We start from the raw sequence: 21,672 nt of genomic DNA, 5'->3' as shown, positions 1-21,672 counted from the left end.
CTGATTCTACATTGAATTTCATCTTTGAGATCAAATCAAATTGGATTAGTCACATGCGCCGAATACAACAGGCGTAGACCTTACAATGCTTACTTATGAGCCCCTAACCAACATTGCAGTTTAAAGAAAATAAGGATAAGAATAAGAAATAAAAGTAACAAGTAATTACAGAGCAGCAGTAAAATAACAATAGTGAGACTATATACATTGGGGTACTGGTACAGAGTCAATGTGCGGGGGCACCAGTTAGTTGAGGTAATATGTACATGAAGGTAGAGTTATTAAAGTGACTATGCATAGATGATAATGGAAAGTAGCAGTGGTGTAAAAGAGGGGGAAGGGGGAGGCAATGCAAATAGTCTGGGTAGCCATTTGATTAGATGTTCAGGAGTCATATGGCTTGGGGGTAGAAGCTGTTTAGAAGCCTCTTGGACCTAGACTTGGCGCTCCGGTACCGCTTTCCATGCGGATGCAGAGAGAACAGTCTATGACTAGGGTGGCTGGAGTCTTTGACAATTTATAGGGCCTTCCTCTGACACCGCCTGGTATAGAGGTCCTGGATGGCAGGAAGCTTGGCCCCAGTGATGTACTGGGCCTACAGAGGGTAGTGTGAGCAGTTGCCATACCAGGCAGTGATGCAACCAGTCAGGATTCTCTCGATGGTGCAGCTGTAGAAACTTTTGAGGATCTGAGGACACATGCCATATATTTTCAGTCTCCTAAGGGGGAATAGGTTTTGTCGTGTCCTCTTCACGACTGTCTTGGTGTGCTTGGACCCATGTTAGTTTGTTGGTGATGTGGACACCAAGGAACTTGAAACTCTCAACCTGCTCCACCGCAGCCCCGTCGATGAGAATGGAGGCGTGCTCGGTCCTCCTTTTCCTGTAGTCCACAATCATCTCCTTTGTCTTGATCTCGATGAAAGAGAGGTTGTTGTCCTGGCACCACACGGCCAGGTCTCTGACCTCCTCCCTAGAAGCTGTCTCGTCGTTATCGGTGATCATGCCTACCACTGTTGTGTCATCGACAAACTTAATGATGGTGTTGGAGTCGTGCCTGGCCGTGCAGTCATGAGTGAACATGGAGTACAGCAGGGGAGTGAGCACGCACCCCTGAGGGGGCCCTGTGTTGAGGATCAGCGTGGCGCACGTGTTGTTACCTACCCTTACCATCAGGGGGCGGCCCGTCAGGAAGTCCAGGATCCAGTTGCAGAGGGCGGTGTTTAGTCCCAGGGTCCTTAGCTTATTAATGAGCTTTGAAGGCACTATGGTGTTGAATGCTGAGCTGTAGTCAATGAATACATTCTCACATAGGTGTTCCTTTTGTCCAGGTGGGAAAGGGCAGTGTGGAGTGCAATACAGATTGCATCATCTGTGGATCTGTTGGAGCGGTATGCAAATTGGAGTGGTTCTAGGGTTTCTGGGATACTGGTGTTGATGTGAGCCATGACCAGCCTTTCAAAGCACTTCATGGCTACAGACGTGAGTGCTACGGGTCGGTAGTCATTTAGGCAGGTTACCTTAGTGTTCTTGGGCACAGGCACTATGGTGGTCTGCTTAAAACATGTTGGTATTACAGACTCGGACACGGAGAGGTTGAAAATGTCAGTTAAGACACTTGCCAGTTGGTCAGCGCATGCTCGCAGTACATGTCCTGGTAATCCGTCTGGCCCTGCGGCCTTGTGAATGTTGACCTGTTAAAAGGTCTTACTCACGTCGACTGCGGAGAGCATGATCACACAGTCTTCCGGAACAGCTGGTGCTCTCATGCATGTTTCAGTATCATTTGCCTCGAAGCGAGCGTAGAAGAAATTTAGCTCATCTGGTAGGCTCGTGTCACTGGGCAGCTCTCGGCTGTGCTTCCCTTTGTAGTCTGTAATGGTTTGCAAGCCCTGCCACATCCGACGAGCGTCAGAGCCGGTGTAGTATGATTCGATCTTAGTCCTATATTGAAGCTTTGCCTGTTTGATGGTTCGTTGGAGGGCATAGCGAGATTTCTTATAAGCTTCCAGGTTAGAGTCCTGCTATTGAAAGCAGCAGCTATAGACTTTAGCTTAGTGCGGATGTTGCCTGTAATCTATGGTTTCTGGTTGGGGTATATACAGTTGAAGTCGGAAGTTTACATACACCTTAGCCAATTACATTTAAACTCAGTTTTTCACAATTCCTGACATTTAATCCAAGTAAAAAATCTCTGTCTTAGGTCAGTTAAGATTACCACTTTATTTTAAGAATGTGAAATGTCAGAATAATAGTAGAGAGAATGATTTATTTCAGCTGTTATTTCTTTCAACACATTCCCAGTGGGTCAGAAGTTCACATACACTTTTTACATTTACATTTACGTCATTTAGCAGAGGCTCTCATCCAGAGCGACTTACAAATTGGTGCATTCACCTTATGATATCCAGTGGAACAACAACTTTACAATAGTACACCTATATCTTTTTTTTTTGGGGGGGGGGGGGGGGGTAGAAGGATTACTTTATCCTATCCCAGGTATTCCTTAAAGAGGTGGGGTTTCAGGTCTCTCCGGAAGGTGGTGATTGACTCCGCTGTCCTGGCGTCGTGAGGGAGCTTGTTCCACCATTGGGGTGCCAGAGCAGCGAACAGTTTTGACTGGGCTGAGCGGGAACTGTGCTTCCGCAGAGGTAGGGAGGCGAGCAGGCCAGAGGTGGATGAACGCAGTGCCCTTCTTTGGGTGTAGGGACTGATCAGAGCCTGAAGGTACGGAGGTGCTGTTCCCCTCACAGCTCCGTAGGCAAGCACCATGGTCTTGTAGCAGATGCAAGCTTCAACTGGAAGCCAGTGGAGTGTGCGGAGGAGCGGGATGACGTGAGAGAACTTGGGAAGGTTGAACAACAGACGGGCTGCGGCGTTCTGAATGAGTTGTAGGGGTTTAATGGCACAGGCAGGGAGCCCCACCAACAGCGAGTTGCAGTAATCCAGACGGGAGATGACAAGTGCCTGGATTAGGACCTGCGCCGCTTCCTTTGTAAGGCAGGGTCGTACTCTGCGAATGTTGTAGAGCATGAACCTACAGGATTGGGTCACCGCCTTGATGTTAGCGGAGAATGACAAGGTGTTGTCCAGGGTCACGCCAAGGCTCTTAGCACTCTGGGAGGAGGACACAATGGAGTTGTCAACCGTGATGGCGAGATCATGGAACGGGCAGTCCTTCCCCGGGAGGAAGAGCAGCTCCGTCTTGCCGAGGTTCAGCTTGAGGTGGTGATCCGTCATCCACACTGATATTTCTGCCAGACATGCAGAGATGCGATTCGCCACCTGGTTATCAGAAGGGGGAAAGGAGAGATTAATTGTGTGTCGTCTGCGTAGCAATGATAGGAGAGACCATGTGAGGATATGACAGAGCCAAGTGACTTGGTGTATAGCGAGAATAGGAGAGGGCCTAGAACTGAGCCCTGGGGGACACCAGTGGTGAGAGCACGTGGTGCGGAGATGGATTCTCGCCACACCACCTGGTCGGATCGACCTGTCAGGTAGGACGCAATCCAAGAGTGAGCCGCGCCGGAGATGCCCAACTCGGAGAGGGTGGAGAGGAGGATCTGATGGTTCACAGTATCAAAGGCAGCAGATAGGTCTAGAAGGATGAGAGCAGAGGAGAGAGAGTTAGCTTTAGCAGTGCGGAGAGCCTCCGTGATACAGAGAAGAGCAGTCTCAGTTGAATGACCAGTCTTGAAACCTGACTGATTTGGATCAAGAAGGTCATTCTGAGAGAGATAGCAAGAGAGCTGGCCAAGGACGGCACACTCAAGAGTTTTGGAGAGAAAAGAAAGAAGGGATACTGGTCTGTAGTTGTTGACATTGGAGGGATCGAGTGTAGGTTTTTTGAGAAGAGGTGCAACTCTCGCTCTCTTGAAGACGGAAGGGACGTAGCCAGAGGTCAAGGATGAGTTGATGAGCGAGGTGAGGTAGGGGAGAAGGTCTCCGGAAATGGTCTGGAGAAGAGAGGAGGGGATAGGGTCAAGCGGGCAGGTTGTTGGGCGGCCGGCCGTCACAAGTTGCAAGATTTCATCTGGAGAGAGGGGAGAAAGAGGTCAAAGCATAGGGTAGGGCAATGTGAGCAGGACCAGCGGTGTCGTTTGATTTAACAAACGAGGATCGGATGTCGTCAACCTTCTTTTCAAAATGGTTGACGAAGTCATCCGCAGAGAGGGAGGAGGGGGGGAGGGGGAGGATTAGTATTTGGTAGCATTGCCATTAAATTGTTTAACTTGGGTCAAACATTTTGGGTAGCCTTCCACAAGCTTCCCACAATAAGTTGGGTGAATTTTGGCCCATTCCTCCTGACAGAGCTGGTGTAACTGAGTCAGGTTTGTAGGCCTCCTTGCTCGCACACACTTCTTCAGTTCTGCTCACAAATGTTCTATAGGATTGAGGTCAGGGCTTTGTGATGGCCACTCCAATACCTTGACTTTGTTGTCCTTAAGCCATTTTGCCACAACTTTGAAAGTATGTTTGGGGTCATTGTCCATTTGGAAGACCCATTTGCGACCAAGCTTTAACTTCCTGACTGATATCTTGAGATGTTGCTTCAATATATCCACATAATTTTCCATCCTCATGATGCCATCTATTTTGTGAAGTGCACCAGTCCCTCCTGCAGCAAAGCACCCCCACAACATGATGCTGCCACCCTCGTCTTCATGGTTGGGATGGTGTTCTTCGGCTTGCAAGCCTCCCCCCTTTTTCCTCCAAACATAAGGATGGTCATTATGGCCAAACAATTCTATTTTTGTTTCATCAGACCAGAGGACATTTCTCCAAAAAGTACGATCTTTGTCCCCATGTGCAGTTGCAAACCGTAGTCTGGCTATTTTATGGCGGTTTTGGAGCAGTGGCTTCTTCCTTGCTGAATGACCTTTCAGGTTATGTCGATATAGGACTCATTTTACTGTGGATATATATACTTTTGTACCTGTTTACTCCAGCATCTTCACAAGGTCCTTTGCTGTTCTGGGATTGATTTGCACTTTTCGCACCATGTATGTTCATCTCTAGGAGACAGAACGCGTCTCCTTCCTGAGCGATATGACGGCTGCGTGGTCCCATGGTGTCTATACTTGCGTACTATTGTTTGTACAGATGAATGTGGTACCTTCAGGCGTTTGTAAATTGCTCCCAAGGATGAACCAGACTTGTGGAGGTCTACAATTTTTTTTCTGAGGTCTTGGCTGATTTCTTTTGATTTTCCAATGATGTCAAGCAGAGGCACTGAGTTTGAAGGTAGGCCTTGAAATACATCCACAGGTACACTTCCAATTGACTCAAATGATGTCAATTAGCCTATCAGAAGCTTCTAAAGCCATGACATCATTTTCTGGAATTTTCCAAGCTGTTTAAAGGCACAGTCAACTTAGTGCATGTAATCTTCTGACCCACTGGAATTGTGATACAGTGAATAATAAGTGAAATAATCTGTCTGTAAGCAATTGTTGGAAAAATGACTTGTGTCATGCACAAAGTAGATGTTCTAACCGACTTGCCAAAACTATAGTTTCTTAACAAGAAAGTTGTGGACTGGTTGAAAAACGAGTTTTAATGACTCCTACCTAAGTGTATGTAAACTTCCTACTTCAACTGTACGTACTGTCACTGTGGGGACGATGCTCAAACAAGCATGTTTATCTGTAGTTGGTGTTCTTCAACTCTAAAATGCACTAGACAGTCTAAGACAAAACCCACAAAGAAAAGACATCAGGCAAATGCATATGTTGTCTCAATGTCTAAATGGTGATGGCAGGGGTAATTCAAACTGCTGTAGGATGGTTCTCCTCACAGGTGAGTAAATCAGCCCATGCATGGTGAATAGCACTTGGTTGATCTCTGGGAGCAGAACACAAGAGAGCTGATTAGATCATGTGAGACAAAAGAAAAAGACAATAATTAATAATATAAATCATCACAGCTAAGGAATGCAGTTTGTGAGCTAAAAATGTACATCCTGACAGCCTGAGGCAGGGTGATCTGCATTCGTCCTAATCCAACTATTGACAGGAATAATGTGACATGTCTTATTTGTCTGTATGAATGAAATTAATGGGTCCTGCCTTGATGACTGAAGTAGATGTACACTACTTGTCCTATAGATTTTTGTAATCTTAAATTATTACTTTGAATAAACTGATACCTAAAATGCTCCTTGTCCCAGAATGACATGCAAGCTAGTGATAAAGCTATCTGCTCCTGCTTGCTTGCAACTTGCTAGTAACTTGCTAGTAACTTGTTGTAACTAGCTAGCAAGCTAACTACATTACTAAGGTTGCTGTGTTCTAAGTTTGGAGTCATTTTCCAGCTTGCATTGGTATCAAGTTTCTATAACTAAATAGTTAGATTACAAATAAATAAAACTTTATTTACCTGATAGAAGTTTGTCGGACGGAGAGCTCTCTCGATCTGTCACCAGTTGTCTACTACCTTAAGTATGGCTAACGTGATTGGCAGGTGTGATCAGCAGCGATAGTACCATAGATAGTGCACACGTTATGATTGGTTTAGAGTTTAGTACTTGGCGGCATTTGCCTGTCCAGCTAGCTAACATAAAAGCAAGTATTTAGAAGAAAAATGCGAGATTTGACATTACAAATGTAATTGTGTTAAGAATAAATAAATATTCACAATATGTGTAGCCAGCTCCACATTCGACAGAGATCAATCATGTCAAAAAACTAATGCAGATCAAATTAAATCAAATTTTATTGGTCACATAAACATATTTAGCAGATGTTATTGCAGGTGTAGTGAAATGCTTGGGCAAGATACCTTGTCTATTACTGAGTGCAATTGCCACCAATTACATATTGTTTGTACGGTGTAACTATTAATTATTATGAAATAATTACAATACTTGTTAGAGTGTAATTACATATATAATCACACTGTAATAAGGAACCCTTCAAATGTAGTGTTAGCAAGAGGTTTTATTGACAATGCTAAATGAATGGACATTATGTACAGTTTATATGACAGACAACGAGGGATTGCATTGACCATCTGATATCTGGTATCACTGTTAAAATTCCTTGAGACAAACACCACTGCAACAAGCATACAGCAGACTTGGGTTCAAATACATGAGAATTTGAACAAACTTTTCTGTGTACACAGCCCAAAACAACTATCCTACTTTTATTTTAAAGTATTTGAAAGTGAAATTGTAAAACCAAATATTCTACCAGGATATTTTAAGACAGTACAAATAGTATTTTGGGAAAGTATTTGAATGTAAAAGTATATTTATTTGCTGTATGGCAAACATAGTCCGTATACGTATCCTCTTGTCTAATAAAAAGTGTGACACAAATAATAATGATTCCATGCTATTTTCTCCACTACTGTGTAGTCTTCTCCTCCACACTTGTTGCTATGGTTTGAAAATTATTCTTCACACACCTGAGATTCCTGTGCCTGCAGTGTTCATTATGTTTCATGCATATGGGGACATGTTTGAGACATCACAGCTAGAACAACGTTTAAAATCAATTAACGGCACCTCACAGCTGCCAACTGGAAACTACATGTCAGATCATCAAGAACATACTTATTTACAATGACGGCCTACCAGAAGTCAAAAGGCCTCTTGCAGGGACGGGGGCTGGGATTAAAAATGAAAAATGAAATAAAAATATAGGACAAAACACACATCACCAACAATAGAGACACCACAACACTACGTAAAGAGAGACATAAGACAATAACATAGCATGGCAACAACACATGAAAACACAGCATGGTAGAAACATGACAACAACATGGTAGCAATACAACATGGCAGCAGCACAACATGGTAGCAGCACAACATGGTAGCAGCACAAAACATGGTACAAACATTATTGGGCACATACAACAGCACAAAGGGCAAGAAGGTAGAGACATCAATACATCAGGCGAAGCAGCCACAACTGTCAATAAGAGGGTCCATGATTTAGGTTTTGAATGTAGAGATGGAGATAAAACAGTCCAGTTTGAGTGTTTTTTGCAGCTCGTTCCAATCGCTAGCTGAAGCAAATTGAAAAGAGGTGTAACCCAGGGATGTGTGTGCTTTGGGGACCTTTAACAGAATGTGACTGGCAGAACAGGTGTTGTATGTAGAGGATGAGGGCTGCAGTAGGTATCACAGATAGGGGAGAGTGAGGCCCAAGAGGGTTTTATAAATACGCATCAACGGGTATACAGAGATGACCAGTTTACAGAGGAGTATAGAGTGCAGTGATGTGTCCTATAAGGAGCATTGGTGGCAAATCTCATGGCCGAATGGTAAAGAATATCTAGCCGCTCAAGAGCACCCTTACCTGCCGATCTATAAATTACGTATCCGTAATCTAGCATGGGTAAGATGGTCATCTGAATCAGGGTTAGTTTAGCAGCTGTGGTGAAAGAGGAGCGATTATAATAGAGGAAACCAAGTCTAGATTTAACCTTAGCCTGCAGCTTTGCTATGTGCAGACAGAAGGACAGTGTACCATCTAGCCATATTCCCAAGTACTTGTATGATGTGACTACCTCAAGCTCTAAACCCTCAGAGGTAGTAATCACAGCGGTGGGGAGAGGGGCATTCTTATTAACAAACCACATTACCTTTGTTTTGGAGGTGTTCAGAACAAGGTTAAGGGCAGAGCAGGCTTGTTGGACACTAAGAATGCTTTGTTGTAGAGCATTTAACACAAAATCCGGGAAGTGGCCAGCTGAGTATAAGATTGTATCATCTGCATATAAATGGTTGAGCTACTGCTTGAGCTATGCTTAATTTTGCTTGAGCAATGCTCAATGTAAATTGAGAAGAGTATGGGGCCTAGGATCAAGCCTTGGGGTACTCCCTTGGTGACAGGCAATGGCTGAGACAGCAGATGTTCTGACTTTATACACCGCAATCTTTGAGAGAGGTAGTTAGCAAACCAGGCCAAAGACCCCTCAGATACACCTTCGCCGGCCCAGAAGAATGGAATGGTCTACCGTATCAAAAGCTTTGGCCAAGTCATTAAAAATAGCAGCACAACATTGCTTAGAATCAAGGGCATAGGTTAAAATCATTTTGGACCATGTCCATAACCTGAGCAGAAACCAGATTGCATACCAGAGAGAATACTATAGACATCAAGGTAGCCATTCAGTTGATTATTGACAAGTTTTTCCAACACTTTTGATAAACAGGGCAAAATAGAAATTGGCCTATAACAGTTTGAATCAGCTTGATATCCCCCTTTCAATACATGATGCACCGTGGCTGCCTTCCAAACAATGGGAACCTCCCCAGAGAGGAGAGACAGGTTAAAAAGGTCAGAGATAGGCTTGGCGATGGTAGGGGCAGCAACCTTAACACCTCTTACATCTAGATGTTCCGCTAGTGGAACACCGCTCCAATATCCAATGATAGGGCGTGGCGCGAATTACAAACTCCTCAAAAATCAAAAAACGTACATTTTTCAATCATATGACTATTTTACACCATTTTAAAGACAAGACTCTCCTTTATCTAACCACATTGTCCGATTTCAAAAAGGCTTTACAACGAAAGCAAAACATTAGATTATGTCAGGAGAGTACCCAGCCAGAAATAATCAGACACCCATTTTTCAAGCTAGCATATAATGTCACAAAAACCAAAACCACAGCTAAATGCAGCACTAACCTTTGATGATCTTCATCAGATGACACTCCTAGGACATTATGTTATACAATACATGCATGTTTTGTTCAATCAAGTTCATATTTATATCAAAAACCAGCTTTTTACATTAGCATGTGACGTTCAGAACTAGCATACCCACCGAAACTTCAGGTGAATTTACTAAATTACTCACGATAAACGTTCACAAAAAACATAACAATTATTTTAAGAATTATAGATACAGAACTCCTTTATGCAATCGCTATGTCCGATTTTAAAATAGCTTTTCGGTGAAAGCACATTTTGCAATATTCTGAGTAGATAGCCCGGCCATCATGGCTAGCTATTTTGACACCCACCAAGTTTGGCACTCACCAAACTCAGATTTACTATAAGAAAAATTGGATTACCTTTGCTGTTCTTCGTCAGAATGCACTCCCAGGACTTCTACTTCAACAACAAATGTTGGTTTGGTTCCAAATAATCCATAGTTTATTGCGTTTGTTCTTGCGTTCAAGACACTATCCGAAGGGTGACGCGCCGGCGCATATCGTGACAAAACATTTCAAAATATTCCATTACCGTACTTCGAAGCATGTCAAACGCTGTTTAAAATAAATTTTTATGCGATTTTTCTCGTAAAATAGCGATAATATTCCGACCGGGCGACGTTGTTTTCGTTCAAAGACTGAAAATGTAAAATGGACTCTTCACGTGCACGCGCGCATGCATTTCATTGCTCTCAGATCGACCACTATCCAAATGCGCTACTGTTTTTCAGCCAGGGACTGCAGAGTCATCATTCCCCATTCTGGCGCCTTCTGAGAGCCTATGGGAGCCTTAGAAAATGTCACGTTACAGCAGAGATCCTCTATTTTCCATAAAGAGGCTATAGAAGGCCAAGAAATGGTCAGAGAGGGCACTTCCTGTATGCAATCTTCTCAGGTTTTGGCCTGCCATATGAGTTCTGTTATACTCACAGAAACCATTCAAACAGTTTTAGAAACTTTAGGGTGTTTTCTATCCAAATCAAACAATTATATGCATATTCTAGTTTCTGGGCAGGAGTAATAACCAGATTGAATCGGGTCCGTTTTTTATCCGGCCGTGAAAATACTGCCCCCTATCCTAAACAGGTTAAAGAAGAAAGGGTCTAAACCATCTGAATCAGATGTTTTTGGGGGGTCAAGTTTAAGGTGCTCCTTTAGTACATCAGACTCAGTGACCGCCTGCAGGGAGAAACTTTGTAGCGGGGCAGGGGAGAAAGAGGGAGGAGCATCAGGGATAGTCGCATTAGAAGGGGTGGGAGAGGAAGAATTGTTGAATGGGCAAGGAGGCATGGCAGAGCCAATTAGGAATCCTGACTTGATGTGGTGATTAAAGAGCTCAGCCATGTGCTCCTTGTCAGTAACAACCACATCATCAACATTAAGGGACATGGCCAGCTGTGAGGAGGAGGCTTTATTCTCCAGGGGCCTCATTTATAAAAATGTTCTTAGATTTATACTTGAACTTGGTCGTAAGATAATTTCCGACAGTGTGCTTACGTTCGATTCATAAAAAATGCTGAGCATAAAAAATCTTGCTTACGCAGGTTCGAAGAAGCCCATTTGTAACTTACGCACCTGTGATCTATACATTTAAAATTGACGGCACCTGAACGTGCCTTTACAATCAGCGATTTCCCCTTATAGAATGTTAGCACAAATGAGGGTTTAGTCAGGAATAGCCATGGACCAAAAGAGAAAAGCAAACTTTTTGGAAGACGAGATCACGGCGATGGTAGAGGAGATTGAAGACAGGCAACACGTTTATTCGGTGGATTAAGTAGTGGGTTGACCAGCAAAGCCAAACAGGTAGCTTGGGAGTGTGTCACCGCTGCATTGAATGAGCGGGGGCAGCAAGACAGAACTGTGGCTGATGTGAAAAAGAAATGGTATGACCTTTAACTGCAAGGGAAAAAAATAATAGTCATATATATAACCGCAGTATTTTTTATTTAACTAGGCAAGTCAGTTAAGAACAAATTCTTATTTTCAATGACGGCCTAGGAACAGTGAGTTAACTGCCTTGTTCAGGGGCAGAACGACAGATTTGTACCTTGTCAGCTCGGGGATTCAATCTTGCAACCTTTTGGTTGCTAGTCCAACGCCCTAACCACTAGGCTACGCTGCCGCCCCGCATTAAGGCAACGGGAGGGGGGCCTGGCACACCGGAGCTCTCCCAAGTGACCAGCGTATCGGGGCAATCATTGTGGAAAGCGCATACAATGGCACATGCTCCGAACGGCAACAGTGAATGTTTCAAAAAAGGTGAGTTTCTTCTATTTTGCTTAATTTAAATTTTTCATATGGTTTATCCCAACTTTTACATCATTTAGCAGTAACATCGGAAACTGTGAAGTCGGCGCACGAAACCCCCACGATTATATCACTGGATAACGGTAAGTAATTAAGAGAATGTGAAACTTGGTTGTCAGTCATTGTAATACACAATATACAAGACATGCACTGATTTATTTTATTATTTTATTCACATGGAAATGGGTGGAGCTTCGTTGCAGCCTGTGTGCCTGGAAAGGGTGCCCCCTCCACCAAGGGAGGATTGCAGCCTGTGCGCCCTCCACCCAAGGATAAAGTGCGTGAGGCTCCCAAATCAGCAGGTGCCAGGAGTGAGGGGGAAGGTTTGGCCACAGGTGTCGAGGGTCCGTCCACGTCTGTGTCCGTGCGCCGGGATGAAGTCCCAAGCATCGCAGACCCGCAGGTGCCAGGAGTGAGGGGGAAGGTTTGGCCACAGGTGTCGAGGGTCCGTCCACGTCTGTGTCCGTGCGCCGGGATGAAGTCCCAAGCATCGCAGACCCGCAGGTGCCAGGAGTGAGGGGGAAGGTTTGGCCACAGGTGTCGAGGGTCCGTCCACGTCTGTGTCCGTGCGCCGGGATGAAGTCCCAAGCGTCGCAGACCCGCAGGTGCCAGGAGTGAGGGGGAATGTTTGGCCACCAGTGTCGAGGGTGCATCCATGTCTGCGTCCACGTCTACAGTTCGCGTGTTGACTGCCTCAGTCCTGCAAACCCAGAACAAGTTGAACACATTAGTTGGGCAGATTGTGACTGAACTCGGAAGAATACGCAGGCTTTTGAATCATTTACATAATGCAATTGTTGAACAATTTCCACAACATGAATAATAACCCTATGCTTTGTATATTGTCTGGCATTCTGTTTCTTACCACCAATCTCTGTATGAGCTGCCGCCTCCTTCTCACTGCATCAGGTGGGGCAGGTGCTCCATTGGGTGGTAGGTTAGGAGGCTCTTGGGCGTCCATTCTAATACCATGCCTCAGGGCTATGTTATGCCTCTCACCTTTGATTGGGGAGGGAAACCATTCATTCTTAAAACTGGCCAACATTTTATACTTAGGTGTTATTGTCAAACAAACTTGCACTACTAATGGGCACTACAATTACTGAGATGTCCCCTTGAAATCTGTTCGCATTTTGTTGCAATGCTAGTGGAAATGATAGGAATCAGCTGATTCCATTAGTTTACACTAGCGTTGCTTCAAAAGGCACAAGCTTCAAGGGGACATCTCAGTAACCGCAGGGCCAACCGCCGTGCCAACCGCAGGGTTTTCAGCTATTTGGCCAGAACCTTTCAGTGTGCAATTTCAATAAAATGCTAATTAGAAAATGTTGATATCTGTTGCTTTAAGTTGACCCATTTTAAAACTAAATTAAAGTTTTGCATTTTTATTAAATGAAGTTACCTTTTCTGGCTTGTAGAGGTGTTTTCCACCTGATGCATCAAGGCAAAGCCACCTGCCCTTTAGCAGTCCGATGATGCGCTCCACAACCGGCCTTGTTCTGCCGTGCATCAAGTTGTAGCGCATTTCCTCTGGATCGGCAAAGGGAGTGAGAAGCCACGTTTTCAGTGGATAGCCCTGTCACCTAATAGGGTAAAACCGTTGTGTTACATTATTTTGCACGGTTAATAGGCTATTATACACTGAAAAGAAAAGAACTCACCGAGAAGCCACTCGCCTCCACTCTCACCAGCTTCTAGATGCAGGCCTACTCTGCTGTGGCACAGAATGAATTAGTCGTGCGTAGACCCTGGCCACTTGGAGCATATATTGAGAAGTTGCATACTCATCACAGATGATGTGAATATTTAATTAATGGAAATTCTTCCTGTTAACATATTCATGTCCATCTATAGTCGGTGCACGTAAGGCAATATGCGTGCAGTCAACTGCACCTATGACCCTTGGGAAATTAAATGAGCGCACAAACTCGGCTTTGACGCGCGCCTGTTTGTCGGCTGTAAATGGGAAACTAATGTATCTCCTGGACAATACGTGTAGTATCGCCTCGGTCACTTGTGGCAGGATGCGGTTCAATGATGGCTGTGATATAGAACATTGCATCCTGTTGTTAATTCAAAACATGTTGCATCTGGCAATTAATTCCTCACACCTTTAATTGATAATTCCTAACAAATTATTCATAAAGCTAATGCACAGTTCACCACAGGCTTGGACGCATTTGCATCCCAAACTGCAATACCCCTACATAACCAGCAGGAAAATCACTTACGTCAAGTCTAGACTTTGCGTAGAGATAAGATAATTTCCACATCAAAGTAAGGTTTTATAAATAACTACTTATACATGGTTTTCTGCATAAGTCATACTTAAGATCAAAATTGATCATAAGTCTGTTTTATAAATGAGGCCCCAGGTTTTTAACCATTTTCCAGAACTTCTTGGGGTTAGACCAAGAGAGAGAACTGCTCCTTAAAGTAACTAACTTTGACCTTCCTGAGTGCACTTATTTCTCATTTGCCTGAACGAGAGCCAGTCAGCCTGAGTATGCGTGTGCCGAGCGATTTTCTAAATGTAATTCTTTAGGTGGAGTAACTTTGCCAGATCACGATCGAACCAGTGGCTGAACCTCTTTTTAATTCAAATTTTCTTTATGGGCGCGTATTTGTTAGTAATACTTCTGACAATATCAAAAAAGAAGGTCCAAGCGTTTTCGACAGAGGGGATCAAGCTGATTCTATACCAATTTACAGAAGCCAGATCATGAAGGAAGGCTTGCTCATTAAAGTTTTTTAGCAAGCGTCTATGACAAGTCAAGACAGGTCGTTTCACTGAGCAGCCATTATGAACACAGGCTGTAAAACAGTGATCACTAAGGTCATTACAGAAAACACCAGACTGATACCTATCAGGATTATTTGTAAGGATAACATCCAGGACATGCCTTTAATGAATCAAATACCAGTGCCCGTTTGAAAATAACATCTATTTATAATCATTAGGTTTGCTTGGTGAAACTGTAACAAAATAATTAATTATATGGAGAGAGGAACAACTGAACCCAGTGCAAGTACATTACTTTACTATCCATCCCTTCCGATCTGTAAAATTGTAAGAAAGCAGACAAAATAGGACCAACAAAAGCATTTTTGCTGTTGTAGTTGAGCTTACAGCACCCAACAATCACAGTGAGTCATGAATATGCAATTGCAGCTGTCAAAACTGCCACCGGCTACATTGTGCATACTGTAGCACTGCATAGACACCTGCCCACTGCCTACAGACTGCCTTCACACCACTCCAATTTAACACCACACTGTCACTATGGCTCACTTCCCAGGTAGCTGACACAGCCAGGAGCAGTGTTTTGTACGAGTAGGTGAGGGAGGTTAACATCTATTGATCTCACTACTATGTGGTCTATGATGAACAGCCCCATGCTTTAATGAATGCAACTGTCAGAGCGAATGAAACACCTGGTCGCCCCCGGCCTGGCACGTAGCCCTGGTCTTCTTAAATCACAGTCAATGATTTAGAATGAATAGGCATTCAATGAATAGCCAATGATTTAGAATCGATAGTCATTCCCTCCAACATGGACAGCCATTGATTAAAACCTAGAGATACTAGAAGACGAAGGCTTTTCTCTACATTCATTGGTCATGAAAACAGGGATCATGTAATCAACTCAGTCTAACTGACAAATAAATAAGGATGCTTGAGGGGATCCATTTGAATAGTTAGTGTTGCGTTTCCACTACATGATACCCCTATAAATTCAATTTGAAACCCTATGCCTAACCTTAACCCTTACCTTAACCCACCCGCTCTGCCGTTCCAATATCCACTTCCAAAAATAAAACAATTTAATCTACGGTGATGTAGACATGTATAGATTGATAAAGCCATCACAAATTGCCAACTGTTACATTCAAATCTACTACTGTTTAGGATGCGACAGACCCTCTGTCCAGTACCTGTTGCATACAAGCAGGTGGTCATCAGAGGCAGCTGTGCACACTGCAGGCAGCCCACTGAGGATTTGGTGCACATTTTCACAAATGACTTTACTGTAATGAAGGCTATGCTGTAAAACAGCTGAATAACTTTGAGAGCGTTCAAGGGTTATTTATTTCACTCTGCTCCTCTCTGTGGAGTGGGAAACGTGGGGACCGTTGATGCGCTCAGTTTGGTGATTCTCCAATGTGGATAAGTTGACAGCCACAGTCAGATTCACTGTCAGTCTCCGCTGATATTGGAGGAGTTGAAACGTGGACACCTGCTCCTCTTGCCGAATAGGTAAGGTTTAAAATGTGGATTTTCATGTTTTCTAGCCTTGATAGGCTATAGGAAATAATTTGACAATCGTTTTTCTGAAAAGATTAAATTAGTAACGTCACTTTTCCTATAGCCTCTGTCATTTGCATTCTACAATCATTTCAATCAGAGCCAGTTTTGTGCCACTGCAAACTTAGAATAGGTTTTATTTCCTGGGAATATATATTTCTAGGATTCATTTGGGTAGAACATTTTACAATGTTTTCCAAATAAGGGAATACAGGACATTATTTGGCAGAAAATATATATAACCTAAGTTTTAGTATGCTATATGTTTACTAAATAAGATGTATTTGGATGTGGTTATGAGGTAAAATGACAAATACTTTATAGTAGAACTTATATGGTCTTTAATAACCAGTGATTCTATCTAGACAGGGTGTCTAACAGGCTGACATCCATCAGCACTACCAAGATAAAGACCTGCATTAGTTGCCATTCAAATGCATTCTCAGAAAGAGGTGAATAACACGTTAGGGAAATGTTTGCGTGCCTGGGGGCATCCCCTGGCATTATTAGACTAAAATGTTCCAAGCTAATGTGTTGCAGCACTTTGCAGAGAGTGAAACCCATGTGCACAATGTGCCTCTATTATACTGAGTCCTGTGTTTTTCATCTATTGAGATATCATATTGAATCAGATATTCCCTTTGTTAATATGTTCTGTCCTTGGTTGGGTTATGAGGCCAGCGGAACAGATATTGACTGACAGGGAGATTGTTTAGTGTTCCAGCCCTGTCTGTCTCCCAGTAGGAGAGTGGGTGAATGTTTAGACAACCTGTCCCACTGGGCAAAAACTGGTTGAATCAATATGTTTCCATGTAATTTCAAACAAAGAAAATGTGGAAAACTGATTGGATTTGCAAAAAAAAAGGCATTTCATATTTTTTGACACCCAACTTTTAAACTAAATCTAATGACATGGTGACATTTGTTGTTAATTTCAGGTTGAATTCACGTTAGTTGAGAACTCAACCAAATGTAAATCAAAACTAGATGTTGAAACTGACATCTGTGCCCAGTGGGGTGGGTTCTCTGACTAAACATTCACATTCACAGCTCTGTTCCACCTATTTTCCTGACCAGCGGGAGTCATGAGTACATTTTATTTTGTTGGTGCACAGCCATCGCTTTGCAATCTGAAGAGGACCTCAAAAGTCCATTACCCTATTTTGCTGCATAATGTGGCTGAATTCAAAATAGAGAAAGACACATACTATCCACTGGGCACAGATGTAAATTCAACGTCTATTCCACAATGGTTCAACGTCATTTCATTTAAATTATGTGGAAACAACGTTGATTCAACCAGTGTGTGCCCTGTCCATCAACTGCATTGTGTGCTTCCTGTTTAAGCATGACTAATCCATGTCTCAAAAGCATTTGAGAGACAGTCAGAGACAGTCAAGATTGTAAATGTGATTGGGTAAAACCGTTTTGGCTCTGATGGTTTGCCCTCCGTACTGGCACAGTGTCACTCATGAACATGGTTCAACTTCTCAACTCATACCATCTGTGTACCTGTTCACAACATGTTCTCAACATGAGTTTCTGTTGAACCACTGCTAACACAGTAAGATGCTGAATGTATGCAGTCATCTATAGACTATATAGAGTCATACCCTAATGATCCTGTGACTCTTTTAGCAAAACATGCTGAAATGAGGTCACAACAACAAATCTGTTGTTGTCAAGCAAAGCATGATTACACAAGGAGAGGCTTGTTGAACTAAAGAGCATATTTCTGTGTCATTCATGTGTCACTGTCTGAGTGCTGCTCATTTGCAGCACAATTCACAGTATAAAGTGAATAGATTTCTGAATGATTTACTATAATTTCACTGATTAAAGACATTGCCCCAGCTAGCACAACATGCTCTGAGAACCATGTTTCTTAGAGCTTGGTGAAAGCGTGGTTGTCCTATAGATATTTTGCATACAACCTTCCCACAACTTTCTGGGAATGATGCAGGACAGTTACTTGGCTTTGGAGCATTCTCAGTAGATTTATTAAGGTACTTGACAAAGAAATTGTATTTTCTTGGTATTTTATTACTTTAACATAACTTTTCCTAAAAGCTCAAACATGGTTACATTTCATTTCACTTTTGGTAATGTTCTAGGAATGTTAGGAATGTTCTCAAATAGTTCAGAGAACACTAAGAAACAATGTTCTTCTGTGGAAATGTCACTACTTCAGCGTTTTCTACAGGTTTCCCCATGGTTCTATTTAAAGTCATGTTCTCAAATTGTTCCGAGAACGTTAAGAAAACCTTCCATAAAAACCACAAGAAAACTTTAGTGACGATCAGAGAATGTTCTAAGAATGTTATTTAAAAACATGTACATTCCGTTCTCAGCATCAACAAATCTCTTTCTACCCTCTATCTTGTTAAGTGTGTTCAGGTGCGTTGGCCTCGCCCACTAATTGGCCACACCTGATCTTATTAATGAGTGCTTGTTTCCTTTGAAATGGGATCTGTTTGAATAGATTAAATTAGCACAGTGGACTAATTCCATGGACAGAGAACATAAGATTATAGGTTTGAATCTCACTGATGCCGTGTCACAATAAAAAAGAAATGTGTTTGCATAATTAATGCCTAAGGAAATAAATGTTCATGTGTCCTATCTGTGCTTAAATAGTTAAACCAAAATACAGTGTTATTAAAAGTCTTGAAACATTCAGTGAAAGTTTTAAAGACATTTTCACTTCTGTTCTCAGAACATTAAAAAAATGTCCAGTTTTACAGGTCAGGAAACATATGGTTTCGTTCCCACAACCAATGTGAAACCAAAAATATATGTTCCCAGAACTTCCAAGGAACCAAACGTGCTAGCTGGTTGATGTGCTGTGTAAATATACTTTATGCATGTTTTATTCACTCTAGGCGCCAAAGGGAATTATTAGATTCCAACCCAACTGTTTTGTTAATAGAAATGTTAATGAGAGGAGTTTTGCTGAGGGGTTATTCAGTGGATGCTAGTATCATCCAGAACAATCAGTCCAATCAAGGGATACAGGTAGCACAGGCCTCTCAGAGATATGCTCACTGTCACCACAGTGCTATAGTAGAAACAGGCTTTTAGGTTAAGTTATTTAGTTTGGATATGAAGAATTTCAATAGACTTGACACAACCTCATCAGAATCCATTGAGCCCAACAAAAACAAGTGGACTGATAAGCTAAGTCTTCCTTTTTCTATCTTCCCTCTAGGCACCTCTGGCCCTTTGTATACAGTGTGACGTGCTTGACCTACTAAGATGGAGGGCAGTGGCAGTGGGTGGGCTGTAGATCTGGTCTCCCCTGAGCCGTGTGTGGCTGGCATGGAGGGGAACGCCAGCGGTCAGGTTTTTGAGGTGGCACTGCAGAACTCCTCCTCGTCCAAACGGAGCCCTCAGTTTGTGGGGGTGGAGCTGCCGCAGTCCTTCAAGCTGCTCATCATCCCCTGCTATGCCCTGGTGGTGCTGATCGGGGTATTTGGCAACTACCTGTTGCTCTACGTCATCTGCCGCACCCGCAAGATGCACAATGTCACCAACTTCTTCATAGGGAACCTGGCCTTCTCCGACATGCTGATGTGTGCCACATGTGTCCCCTTCACCTTGGCCTATGCCTTCAACCCCCGCGGCTGGGTGTTTGGGAGGTTCATGTGCTACCTGGTTTACCTCATCCAGCCAGTAACTGTCTATGTGTCTGTTTTTACTCTCACTGCTATTGGTGTTGACAGGTAAGCCTTGGTCGAGGTAGCTTTAACTATCATTGAATCTAAGTCAGACTAGACAAAACATTTTGATTTTGGGTAGAATAAACACATTGCTATTACATTTCTATGTAAGCTTCTATCGCATTACGTAATTTCATTTCTGCCACAGGTTTGATAATTTATCCTCTATTGACATTTCCTCCATGGTGTTTCAGTATTTGCGGCTGTAACAGAATGATGATTAGGTATACATTCAAGGTCTGTAACATAAAATACTCTTAACAGCCGTATTCAGCACCATAATATGACTCTTCTGTAAGCTCAAGTCAGTTGAAGATGATTTTATTTCCACTTCACGTCAATAACAATAAATCCAATAATCTACAGCAACAGTACAAGCATGTGATATCAGCGCGACACAGTGCAATCTGACAGTGCAATTACTGTCAGATCAAAAAGCAAAAAAACATACCAAATCACACTTTTTTCATGCTTGTAAATGAGCTGTTATGTAGATCTATCTTTTCCCACCTGTTCCTAGGTACTATGCCACAGTTCACCCTCTGAAGAAGCGGATCTCAGTGCTGGCGTGTACCTACCTCTTATCTGGGATCTGGCTGCTCTCCTGTGGGCTTGTGGCCCCGGCTGTAGCCCACACTTACCATGTGGAGTTCAAAAATGAGGGCTTCACCATCTGTGAGGAGTTCTGGATGGGCAAAGAGAAGGAGAGGTTGGCCTACGCCTACAGCACGCTCTTCATGACCTACGTCCTGCCTCTCTCTGCCCTCTGCATCTCTTACCTCTGTATCTCTGTCAAGCTCCGTAACTGTGTGGCGCCTGGCCACCGCACCAAGAGCCAGGCCGAGGCCCAGCGAACCCGCAAGCGTAAGACCTTCCGTCTGGTCACCTTGGTGGTGGCGGCCTTCGGCGTGTGTTGGATGCCCATCAGTGTATTCAACGTGCTGCGGGACATTGACATTGACCTGATTGACAAGCGCTTCTTCCTGCTCATCCAACTGCTGTGCCACCTGTGTGCTATGAGCTCCTCCTGCTGTAACCCTTTCCTGTACGCCTGGCTACATGACCGCTTTCGCGCCGAACTGCGCAAGATGTTCACCTGCCACCGCCGCATCGGCATCCCTGCCAACAACTGTGCCACAAACAGCGTGGTGCTGTGAACCACTTCATCCCACGCTGCCACCTTTCACTGGATGTGTTCAGAGAATGTCCTGAGGTATTTGGTCCTGGAACTAGCTGGATGATTTTCTGTACTGCATAAGTACTGCATAAGATAAGAATGTCAAATGAATACATTAATTTACAATGAAGCTTAAAAAATATTTTGTGAATAATACGTTGTTGTGCATATTATGTACATTTCTACATGATGAAGTGGTTGTTCATTGCAAAAAACTGTGCCACAAACAAGACTGCTGCAAAAATGCGTACTGCATTAGAAGTTTTCATAGACATGTTGAAATATCAGAAGTTGGTTGAGCAAGATATGGACATCTTCTCTATGTACATATATATGCTGTTTAAATAAGAATGTTCTTTATTGTTCAGGTTATTCCCATGATACAAACACAGTGATGGTTTAATAATATATGTTCTTTGTTTGGTGTTTACTTGAATTCTACAACCTCAAGGCTGTGACTGACAGGCGATGCTACCAACCTCA

At 43.2% G+C, this 21,672-nt stretch overlaps 1 protein-coding gene across 2 annotated transcripts in view; it reads left to right on the top strand.

Annotated features, from left to right (window-relative positions):
• The window catches only part of LOC115164528 (prolactin-releasing peptide receptor-like), a 64,987-nt gene extending 43,315 nt beyond the window's left edge, over window positions 1–21,672 (top strand). For both annotated transcript variants that reach the window (XM_029717092.1, XM_029717093.1), the window contains 2 exons: window positions 19,502–20,015; window positions 20,533–21,672. In XM_029717092.1, the coding sequence (XP_029572952.1) occupies window positions 19,549–20,015; window positions 20,533–21,169 (1,104 nt within the window). In that variant the 5' untranslated portion in view covers window positions 19,502–19,548 and the 3' untranslated portion in view covers window positions 21,170–21,672. The remainder of the gene's footprint in view (window positions 1–19,501; window positions 20,016–20,532) is intronic.

This window comes from Salmo trutta, chromosome 27, assembly GCF_901001165.1.
Source record: "Salmo trutta chromosome 27, fSalTru1.1, whole genome shotgun sequence".
In the NCBI taxonomy this organism is placed as follows: Eukaryota; Metazoa; Chordata; class Actinopteri; order Salmoniformes; family Salmonidae; genus Salmo; species Salmo trutta.
The sequence above is the reverse complement of the archived record's forward strand: the minus strand, read 5'-3'. Positions and strand labels throughout refer to the sequence as shown.